General features: G+C 63.6%; 2 protein-coding genes across 12 annotated transcripts; one reads left to right on the top strand and one right to left on the bottom strand.

The window, feature by feature from the left end:
• The first annotated feature begins 1,046 nt into the window (after positions 1-1,046).
• FOXH1 (forkhead box H1) lies at positions 1,047-3,267 on the top strand. Its single transcript, XM_081071243.1, has 3 exons — positions 1,047-1,766; positions 2,095-2,199; positions 2,336-3,267. Exons 1-3 carry the CDS (start codon positions 1,593-1,595, stop codon positions 3,125-3,127), a joined length of 1,071 nt encoding a protein of 356 aa, XP_080927369.1. The 5' UTR covers positions 1,047-1,592; the 3' UTR covers positions 3,128-3,267.
• On the bottom strand, positions 3,264-10,339 carry KIFC2 (kinesin family member C2). 11 transcript variants are annotated; one of them, XM_081071221.1, is made up of 18 exons: positions 10,112-10,337; positions 9,796-9,877; positions 9,461-9,612; positions 9,205-9,343; positions 8,906-9,027; positions 8,760-8,825; positions 8,553-8,681; positions 8,131-8,208; positions 7,905-7,968; positions 7,719-7,828; positions 7,213-7,321; positions 6,948-7,105; positions 5,276-5,380; positions 5,072-5,193; positions 4,844-4,967; positions 4,597-4,726; positions 4,252-4,508; positions 3,264-4,145 (listed from the first exon to the last, which is right to left on the bottom strand). In XM_081071221.1, the coding sequence occupies exons 1-18, from the start codon at positions 10,208-10,210 to the stop codon at positions 3,894-3,896; spliced, it is 2,298 nt and encodes a 765-aa protein (XP_080927347.1). In that variant the 5' UTR covers positions 10,211-10,337; the 3' UTR covers positions 3,264-3,893. The 11 variants fall into 11 exon arrangements, with proteins under 11 accessions (XP_080927347.1, XP_080927344.1, XP_080927339.1 ...); XM_081071218.1 differs by having other exon boundaries at positions 7,905-8,019; XM_081071213.1 differs by lacking the exon at positions 4,844-4,967 and having other exon boundaries at positions 4,597-4,784; positions 10,112-10,339.
• Positions 10,340-10,709: the final 370 nt, after the last annotated feature.

The following is a 10,709-nucleotide window of genomic DNA, read 5'->3' on the forward strand; positions in this document are numbered from 1 at the left end:
TGCTGCAGATTTTCACCACTCTAAGGGTATAACAGGTTGGGGGGCTGCACAAGAAAAGCTGGATTATTGGAGTAAAGTGATATAAAATGTATCTCTGCTCCTGTAGCCTCCCTCAGGTCTGAGGGCCCTGATACCAACACCAGCCACCACTGCTAGTGCCCTGGGCTTGATATCCCTTGGACAAACTTGCCCAGTGTGTGTGTGTGGGGGGGGGGGGACTCTGGGCTTTGAGGCAGGGTACAGGGCACAGGTCTTGACTGACCTCAAGGGCAGAGCCACCAATCCTATAGCCAGGGAAGAGGTGAGGGGACAGAAGAGGGTGTGGAGAGTCTCTGGGCAGCTGCCAGAGGCATTTTTCTAGGGCCACAGTTTCAGATAAGTCCTCTCCCTGCTAAAGTCCTCAGAGGCTCTGACCAGGCCTGAGCAGGGGTTACTGGTCCCTCAGGCTTCCCCAGCCTGGCCTTCACTACCTCTCCTAGAGTGCTCCTCCTCCACTCAGGCCAGCTTCCACCAGTCTGGGGAGCATCTCCCTCCTTCTAGACTAAGATTCAGGGCCCTGTGGCTGCCTGGGAATCCCTCCCTGTGCATACACACAACACACCTGTACTCACTCCCACCCAGAGTGGAGCTAGGTGGTCCTCGAAGGTTCTCCTGGGCAGAGACCATGACCTATGCATCTGTATCCTTGAGGCTTGGCCCAGAGAGGTGGCCAGTGACCCCTACAGCTAGGAGACCTCTCCCTCCACTTAGCGGCACTGTCCGAGTGCCTGGAAGGAATGAGAAGCAGCCTTCCCAGTGGGGCAACTCCCAGAGCATCTGGTCCCAGAGGACCAGAAGAGGAGGAGGGAGGCAAGCCTGCCTCCATGAAGTCCTCTGGGGCCAAGCCGGTCCAGCTCACCCAGGGCCACAGTTAAAATAATGATGGCGGTCAGCTCCCACGACTCACTGTTCACAGGTACCAACAAGGGAAGAAACTGGCTTCCACGGCCTGGGGAACCTGCTGAGGCCCTGCAGCAGCCCTTGGGAAAATCCCTTGAATCAACTGTGTTCCTCTTTTGTTCCTGAGGTTTCCTCCAGGAAGCCCTCCCAGACTACCACTCAGGTCCTTCTAGCTGCTTGGCCTTGAACTCTGGATAGGCTCCACCCCTCCTTGGCAGCTTGGCTAGGGCAAATCACTTTCCTGTCTGTTAAATGGGAGCCTGGGACCCAGTCCAGACAGACATAAAGTAACCATAGGTCACAGGCCCCTTCCAGGGGCTCTTCCAGCTTGTGCGGGGCAAAGGCAGCCCAGGAGTCAGAAATGAGGTCTGGGTGGCTGCCTGCAACCCCCTCTGGAATCTTTCCTGCCCCTCCCTTCCAGATTAACCGAAACCTGCTAATTGTGGCAGCCCTCTGCATGCTCCCCTCCCCCACTGCTGTATTCCACCCTCCCTTTGCCTCTCCTCCCCTCCCCCTTCCATCCGAATGATAAAGGGCCCAGCCGGCCTGCCCCCACCCGGCCTCAGGCCCAGGCTCTGCCTCCCCATTACTGCCCCACTTCCCTGTGCCCTCCACCGGGCCAGGCCCCTGTCCACGTTGCCGGCCTCCCCTTCATGGGGCCTTGCAGCAACCCACGCCTGGGGCACCCCGGGACGGACTCACCCTCCCAGGCCCCAAAGAGGAGGAAGAAGAGATACCTTCGGCACGACAAGCCCCCCTACACCTACTTGGCCATGATTGCCCTGGTGATCCAGGCAGCACCTTCCCGCAGGCTGAAGCTGGCCCAGGTGAGAGGGTGCCCCGCTCTCCCTCACACTCCTTGGTGGGACCTTTTCCCAGACCTGTCCCCCACCTACTCCCAGGCTCAGGCTCTGATCTCCACCCCTACCTGGCCCTGCCAGCTATGCCAGTGGGTCCAGTCCCGACCTGGGCACCCCGAAAGAGAGCTGAAGTGCTCAGACAGGACCCTTCCCGGTGAGGTGCCCTCTTCTCCCGGGCGCAAAGGTGTTGGGGGAGCGGCGCAGGGGCGCCCCAAGCCTGGCTGTGGGGGAGGGGCGGCGCTGCCCCCGTCGGCGCCCGGGCTGACGGCGCCTGCCCGCCGCCCCGTGGTTTCAGATCATCCGTCAGGTCCAGGCCGTGTTCCCCTTCTTCAGGGACGACTACGAGGGCTGGAAGGATTCCATCCGCCACAACCTCTCCTCCAACCGATGCTTCCGCAAGGTGGGGCAGGGCGAGGGTCGGGGTCAGAGCGTAGCCGGGGTCGGAGCGTAGCCGGGGGCAGGGCGGGGGCGGAAATCTCGAGTATCTGAGTATCCGGGTCCCGCGGCCCCACCAAGCCTGCACCCCTACACCCCAGGTGCCCAAGGATCCTGCGAAGCCCAAGGCCAAGGGCAACTTCTGGGCCGTCGACGTGAGCCTGATTCCCGCCGAGGCACTGCGGCTGCAGAACACGGCACTGTGCCGGCGCTGGCAGAGCAGGGGTGCCCGGGGGGCCTTCGCCAAGGACCTGGGCCCTTACGTGCTCCATGGCCGGCCCTACCGACCTCCCAGGCCGCCCAGCGAGGGCTTCAGCATAAAGTCTCTGCTGGGGGACCCCGGGGAGGGAGCGCCAAGGAACAGCCCAGGTCGGGCCGGTTCCCTGACAAGGAAGGAAGAGGTAGTGCCCACACCACCCCTGCCCTCTGAGAGGCCTCTGTGGCCCCTCTGCCCCCTCCAGGGGACCATGAGAGCCGAGGGGGAGACTTCCCAGGTGGGAACCGGCAGGCCCTCGCCCCTCTCCCCTGAGCCCAGAGCCTGGCCTCTCCACTTACTGCAGGGTACCCCAGACCCTGGGGGACTGTCTGGTGGGGGTCACAGGGCCTCACTTTGGGGGCAGTTACCCACCTCCTACTTGCCCATATACACCCCCAATGTGGTAATACCTTTGGCCCCACTACCACCCACTTCCTGCCCCCAGTGCCCACCCTCAACCAGCCCAGCCTACTGGGGGGCTCCTGAACCCCACAGCCCCCCAGGACTGCTCTGGGACCTAGATGCCCTCTTCCAGGGGGTACCACCCAACAAGAGCATCTACGACGTATGGGTGAGCCACCCCCGGGAGCTGGCTGCTCCCACCCCAGGCTGGCTGCTCTCCTGGTACAGCCTGTGAGGCTGCAGGCCAGGGATTGCTTTGCTCTCCCACTCCCTCCTGTCACCAGTGGCTTGCTCAGGGGGGACCAAGGCTAAGAGGACCAAGAGGTGTCTGTGGCCACAGCAGCCTTGAAACACCAGGCACCAGCCCTGCCAAGAGTCCACAATGTTTATTGGACTACCCCACAAAGGGTTTTGGTGACCACCTGGTCACCACCCTGGACCTGATGGGCAGTCATACCTCTCCTACTCCCAGAGGCAAGACTGGGGCTCCACTTAGAGTAGCCCTTCCTGGTCTCACCTTCTCTGGCCCTCTGTCCATCCATCCATCCATCCATCCATCACCATCTGTCACCTCCCCTCCCCCGGCTCCGGGCTGGGGAGGGAGAACCTAATGGCGGCTCCAGCCTCAAGTCCTGGCTTCCCTCAACTGCCTGGGAAGGAGGTAGCACCTTTTAGGGGAAAGGGCATAGGGAACAGGGACCATACCTGTTTTTGGTGGTGGTAGTGGGGAAGATAACAGTAAAGGAACAGACAACATTTAATGCCAAGTCTGGATTTTTGGTGGCGACTGTGGCAGCTCTGGGACCCCCTGCCGGGTGCTGTGATAACAGCAAATGGTGATAAGGAGGGAACTGGGCCTGGGCTGAGGGGTCGGCAATTGTTCCTCGGGGCGGAACACTCGTCGCCGGAGGGGGGGAGGGGCGCATGTCCCGGAGGTTGTGGAGATGCAGGGACGCTGCTGCCTCTGCCGGCAGAGGCGCTACCCGATGCCTTGGGCATAACTATGAGGGCAGGGCCTCTGGGGGCTCGAGAGCTGAGCTGGAGCAGCTGTCGGGGCCGGGGCTTGGGCTGCCAGGGGACGGTGTGGGGGTGCAGGGTGTCCCCGTGAGTGGTGTGTCGGTGCTGAGGGAGGAAGGCGTCCCAGAGCGCGGGACCCTGCGGCGCCGGGCCGGCCCCAGCTCCACTTTGCTCACTCGCTCGGCGAACTTGAGAGAGCACACGGTCTCGCCGAGATCCTCGGGCCGCGTGGATATCTGCGGAGAGCGGCTCTGGTAGGCGGGCCCGAGTGGGGGCGCCGAGCATGCACACCGCCCTCCCGTGGCCCTGGGCACCACCCCACACCGGGGCCGCGGTCCCCACCTGCAGCAGCAGCAGCGCAGTGGCGCCGGGGCCCAGCGCCGGCTGCAGCAAGCGCGTGAGCTGCGAGTCGCGGAAGGGCACGTGTGGCCGGTGGGCTCGCAGCGCGGCCATCACGCCTCCCAGCGCCAGCAGCGAGCGGTTGATGGTCCGGGCTTCCCGCAGACGCTGGGCGTCGTCAGGGTCTCCCCGCGCCCTGCAGATGGCGCCCGCCTTCCAGGCACGCTCCGAGCCAGCCAGGTCCACCAGGTGCAGTGTGCCTGCAGGGGCGGAGGAGCCCACGTGGAGGGAGCTCGGGGCTCTGATGGAGCGACGCGCCCCCCACAGGGCAGCGCCCGGACCGGGTACCTGTGGTGCCTGAACCGCGCGGAGGGGACGCCGCGCGCAGCGTCAGCGTGACCAGCGCGTGCGAGCGCGAGCTGTGCTGGTTCATGGCGGTGGCCGCAGTGGCCCGGTTGCGCCTCCCCAGGCTCAGCATCTGAAGACGCGACGAAAGGGCTTGCCTGCTGCGTGGTGCTGCTGTAGGGTCCACACCCCTAGGGGCGAACACAGGGCAGAGCCTTGGAGGTCTGCGCGGCCCCCTGCGCAGCCTTACCTGCTGCAGCGTCTCCAGGTTGGGCACGTCCCAGTAGGTGAGACCAGCCACCTGGATTCCCCCTTGGCCTGCTGGGCCCTGCCTCACAGCCAGGCGCTGGGGAGGCCCCGGGGCTAAGAGGTCCCTGGTGAGAAAGGGGAGGACTTGGTTCCGGGGTCCTTGCCGGACAGGGCAGCGCAGAAGGGCTAGGGGCCAGAGGCTGGTAGGAGGCAGCAGGGCACGGCTGACCTGACAGCCTCGTTGTAGATTTCCACCATGCTGAGAGTCACGCGGTGCTGCCCTCCAGCTCTCATCTCCCGGAACAGTGACTGCAGTGCCCTAGGAGCTATGCCGGGGTTCTCAGGTGGGCCCTGGGGACGAGGTGGGGTGCCACATCCGTGCTCACGTCCTAGCCCCTGGCCCCAGGAGCCACCCAGATTCCCCTTTTCCCACCTCCATGCTGTAGGTCTTCCCGGTCCCAGTCTGGCCATAGGTGAAAATGCAGACGCTGTAGCCTTGGAGGCAGGACAGCACAGAGGGCTCCAACTCCCTGAAGACCTAGAGGTGTGGGGGGAGGGGGTCCTGAGCTTTGGAGCCTGGGGCAAAGTGTGAATAGACTTCATTTCCCTGGGAGGATGGCTCTTGGGGAGCTCGCTGGAAGGCAGAGGAGGCTCCCTGGAGAAGATGGCATTTGCAAGAATTTGCCAGGCAAAGGCAAGGTGCCTGACAGGAGGCGAGATCAGGCAATGCAGGGTATTGGAGCCCTGACCACCACTTGAGAGGCCTGGGGAGCAAGTCAAGAGCCCAGACTGCCAGGTTCAACCCCCTGGGTGTAATTGGAGATGTCCCTCTGTGAGGTAGGGAGTGTAATGACATTTGTGAGGGTTATGGGGTAACCACATAAAGGATGAGCCCAGAACAGCCTATGGGGAGGGCATTGTGGGATGCTGGACCATCAAGATTGCTAGAATCTGGGCCCTGGGAGAGTGCAGAGAGGCCGCTGAGGGGGAGATGGGGCTGGGACTGTGTCCTGTTGGCAACTGAACACCAACAGCAGCCTTTTGAGCAACGACATTGCCAGCTTTCGTGCCCATAATGTGCTGGTAACTGACTGGGCTGTCAGTTCTGCTTGAAGTGAGGGCAGAATCCAGAATTTCTCGAGGTCATTAAGATCCCTCGACTGGAAGGAAGAACTGGGTGTGACTGTGGTGCCATTGCAGAGATGCAGGACTCGAGTGATGGGGTTGGTGACAGAGGTCTTGGGTTCTTTCATTCACATGTGCTGAATTGGAGGGCCCTGTCCAGTACAAGGGTATCCTGTGCAGGGCTGCAGTTTGGGGTGGGGCCGACGCTGGGGGCAGTATGTGGGATTAACACCAGGGAGATGGAAAACAGCTGTGGTACCCAAGGAAGTAGAGGAAGGATACCTGGCCACCCGACAGCCTCATCACACCATCCGTCCCTGAGGCCAACGGGTGAGACTTCACCAGCTCTGCCCCTTCCCTAACCCGCTCCCAGGCTGGCGCCTCCCCTGCCTAAGCTCTGCAAACTCTGGCAGCAGTGGCAGCATTTGTGAACAGCGGTGAGGGTGTATGTGAAGCGGGATGGTGGGCTGGGTCGAGCAGGAGGGCAGGGTTTGTGCAGGGCGAGGGGGAGCAGTCCTGAGGCTGGAGGCTGTACTCGCCAGCACCCCCTCTGCCCACCTTGTGCTTGCCCTCACACGGGGCCGGCTCTGCACCCCCAGAGGGCAGTGGGCGGCCAGTGAAGCCTGGGGGAGCACTGTCTCACCACTGCAGCACCCCAACTATGCTCTGCAGCAGGCCCTGCCTGAGCACTGAGCACCTTACACAGGTTCATTTTCCTGGTAACAACTTATTTTTGAAAATGTTAACTTTCCTGCTCAAACCAACGTTGTTTACTCCGGGACCTGCAGAGCTTGGGAAATCCCTGGAAGGAAAGGAGGTGCCTAGCTCAGCTGCCAGTCCTGCCTCCCAAACCGCCTGCCTTCCTTCCCGGCTGGAACCTACCCACTCTACCTCCTGGGAGGGCAGGACAGGGAAGGGGGCCCAGAGCCCCCTGGGGACTCTGAGGGCGGGTGAACACAGATGTCAGGGTGGAGCATCACCTCCTCCTGGCTGGCATCTGGAGGGAAGACCCAGTCCAGGCGGAAGCAGTGCCGGCGCCCCCGATAGCAGGTAGTGACAGTGCCGCCCGGGCCTGGCTCCGAGCTCACCAGGCTGGAGGGTGTCCCTGGCCTCAGCCGACACAGCACACGGATATTTCCTGGGGTAGAGATCATCTCAGTGGGTCACCTGCCAGTCCCTGAAGCATGGAGAGGCCCGACTTCCTCCAGCCTGCCCGCCCCACATCCTGCTCCCCAGGCGCCATACCCTTGAGCTCCAGCAGCCGCCCTGGGCATCCAGCTGGGGGCCTCTGCTGCTCCTTGGGGAGCTGAGTACCACCTCCACTAGCTGACAGCGCCCCCAAGGCCCAGGATACCTGGGAGGGGCATGGATGTGAGAAAGGCAGTGGGGGGCAGCCAAGGAGCTGGGGGTGAGGTGGGGGTGGGACACTGAGGGCGATATGGAGCCACCATGTGGCTACCAGCTGTGGACATCGACACTTTCAGGGGCATTATTCACTGAGCCCCAGAAGAAGCCCAGGAATCAGGAGGACCATGGGCAAGGATGTCATCTGTGTCCTCTGGGCTTCGCAACCGCGCCTGCGAGGGGTTCACTGTCACACCAGTTTGCACGGGACAAAAGTGAGACCACACCCCAGGTCACAGGAGCTGTCCTGGTTCCAGAGCCTACTACCTCCATTAGAGCAGGCAACTCCCTGGGGCTGGGCAGGGAAGAATAGAGAGCACATAATAGAGGGGAGCAGTGGTCCTGACCTGGCCCCGGGCCTCGCTCAGTGAACCCTGACAGCTCTGGGTAAAGGTGCTGACCAGGCCTCGGAGGTCCCCACAGCCCTGACGCAGGCTGGCCATGCGTGCCCGAAGTCCTGGTGGGGGCAGGTTGTTGTGAGGGAAAGCCCAGGCACCGTGGCCATCCCATGAACCCCAGGCCCCAGGCCTCACCTGCCAGCTGCCCGTGCACCTGCTGCAGTTCCCTTCTGCAGTTCTGCTCAGTCTCCTGCTGGAGCTGCCAGAGGGCCCCCCGAAGGCCCTGCAGCTGCACCTCCTGCACCCCCAGCTGTCCCACCCCACCCCACCCGTCACTGAGGGCATGGGCCCTTACCAAACCCTGCCTCAGATGCCCCCCACCCAGCGCCCCAGTATCCCTGCCCCTGGGCCCAGGGCCCACCTGGACTCGGAGGGCTTCTGTGGTGTCCTGGGCCTCCTGAAGCCGGCCCTGGAGCTCCACCAGTGCTTCTGCCTCCTCCTGCAAGAGGGGTAGGGGCCTCATGAGGTACGGGGACCTGGGCGAGAGGGCACTCTGACAGCCCTGGTTCACAGATGGGGCTGAGCCAATCAGGAATCCATTCAGGGCTCTTTCCCCAAGTCCTTTGCTCTCCTGGGGTCACTCAGAGGAGCCACAGGGTGAGGGGAGGGGTTCTCCCATGGGCATCAATCTCCCTGATGGGCCGGACCTGCATAGACCATCCCTGGACCTGTGCACAGTGTGGCCCCCAGCTTCTGTTCCAGCAAGCACGAGGTCCTGAGGAAGCCTGGGCAGTGTTGCAGGAGCCCCAGACTGCAGGGACTGGCAGCTAAGAAACAGAATACCTGGGGGGCCCTGGCGGGTGGTCCAGGACCCCAGTGTCTCAGGAGGTCCCGAGTGAGGGTCAGGCTCTGTTTCAGGGCCTCGTTTTCCAGGGTTAGATGCTGAACCCTTTTCTCGGAGTCTGTCGCCCCCTGGAGGACAGGGAAGGGCTCTGGACTCACCTGAAAGCCCGGGCCCTCTCTCCTTGAGCCCCGCCCCCGAAGCCTCACCACTCCCAGGCGCAGTCGGCCCAGCTCCTCCTCCTGCAGTTCCAGCTGCTGCTTCAGCTCTTCCAGCTGGGAAGGAGAAAGGGGTACAGGGCGGGGAGCCTCCTTCTAGCCCAGCCCCACTCCCTGCTGCCTCCTGGGCCCCTCACCTGTCCCAGGATGAACTGCTCCAGTCGCTGCCAAGCTCTCTGGTCCTCCAACTGGGGGGGCTGCTGCCCCTGAGCCTCAATCCTCGGTGAAAGGGAAGGGCTTTCTTCTTGGGATGTGGCTCCTGGGGTGGGGTGGACCCAGTTAGGACTGAAATCTCTGGCCTGTGGGGGGGGCAACTCAAGAGGAGGGTGAGGCTTGGGGGACCCTCCACCTCTCCCCCCCACTCCAGGCCGCTCAGGTTCTGGTGGGCTTCACTACCGCAGCACACTCCATTTTCAACTCACTACTTCTTACGCACCAGCAGGAGTGGGGGATTGCACTCCTGAGGCTGGCTGAGTTCCCTGGGGCAGGGCCTGCCTCCCCCTGGGGCTCTGAGTCCACGCCAGGAGGGCCAAGAGCTGACCAATCACAGTCAACAGTGGGGGGACATCGCCCGTCTGTGAAGAAGATAAGAATCAGAATGCAGGACACTGAGCGGGAACAGGAGTGTGGAGACCACAAGGACTGCGAAGACGGGGCGGGTCGCCGGAGAAGAAGGCCTCGGCCCGGCTCACCTTGCTCAGATCCGGAGGATACCCGCAGCTCTCTTCCGCCCCCAGCTGGACTGAGAGGAACTCAGCAAGACGCACGAGAGCCTCTTCCAGGGAGACCTCGGCCGGCCGGCCCTCGGCTCCCGCTGTCGGCGCATCCTCAGACTCCGAGCAGCCTGCGAGGCCAGTTAGTGAGGGGGGTGGGGGGGCGTGCTGGAGCATATGCTGGAGGCTAGACCACCAGATGGCAAGTGCCGGGTCCCTCCATCGCAGTGAGGTCACGGACACCTTCCCCTCCAACGGAGGAGTTCCCTCACGGCCCCGGGGACGCAGCGCTCCGGATGCGCGACAGCACCTACCGACCAGGCCAGTCAGCTCGGTCCACAGTTCTGCCGTGGGTTGATCGGGGCGGCGGCGGCCCCCAGGCTTGCTGCGGGCACTCTAGGGAGGGAGCGGGGGAACCCTTGAGGATACGCCGGGCAGCCTGGGGGGGTCCCTCCCTCCAGACACTGAACCAAAGGTGTTGGGGCTGAGGTCTCTGCTTTCAACACCAAAACAGAGACGGGGTCCTCAACACGGCTCCCCTCCACATCGTCAGCGCCCTGGGGACGTACGCTGCGCGGGCCTGCTCTCAGGAAGGGGGTCGCCGGGCGTGCAGCATCCGCCCCCGCTCACCTGGGCGGTGTCCCTGGGGTCGGCGGCTGCCGCGGCCCCGCCATCTCTGCGAAAGAGGCTGTAGAAGATGTAGATGAGCAGCGAGTAGAAGGCGTACATGGGAGCGCGGGGCGGCAGAGGGCCTCGCTTCGCGCCGCCCCGCGTCCCCGCGCCTGGACTCGGCGCCTACCCGCAGCAGAACGGGTGCGCATGCTCGGGGCGGTCGCCCCCACGGCCCGGCTCCCACGGGCGGAGGGCGCGCACCGGAGGAAAGGGGTGCCAGAGAGAGGTATCCCTGGGCCGCACCCGGATCCCTGCCCCGCGCCCCCACCACTACTTCGTGGAGACACCGGGCTGAGATCGCCCACGGCCCCCGTACCCCTTTTTCTCGGAATCCCTTCTAGTTCCACTGCTCTTTCCCCTTAGAGCCCACCAGCGTCCGCCCTCCCCTCCTCGGAGCCCCGCCCTCCCCTCTTTTAGCCCCTCCCCTCAAGGCCCGCCCAATCCCCCTCCCGCCTCTCCCTTCACGGCTCCACCTCCTGCCCTCACAGCCCCGCCCCTCACCACAGATCCCTGCAAACCACCGAACCAATAGACGCTTACTCTTGTGCAGAGGCCC

This window comes from Rhinolophus hipposideros (genome assembly GCF_964194185.1).
Source record: "Rhinolophus hipposideros genome assembly, chromosome: 13".
Taxonomy (NCBI): Eukaryota; Metazoa; Chordata; class Mammalia; order Chiroptera; family Rhinolophidae; genus Rhinolophus; species Rhinolophus hipposideros.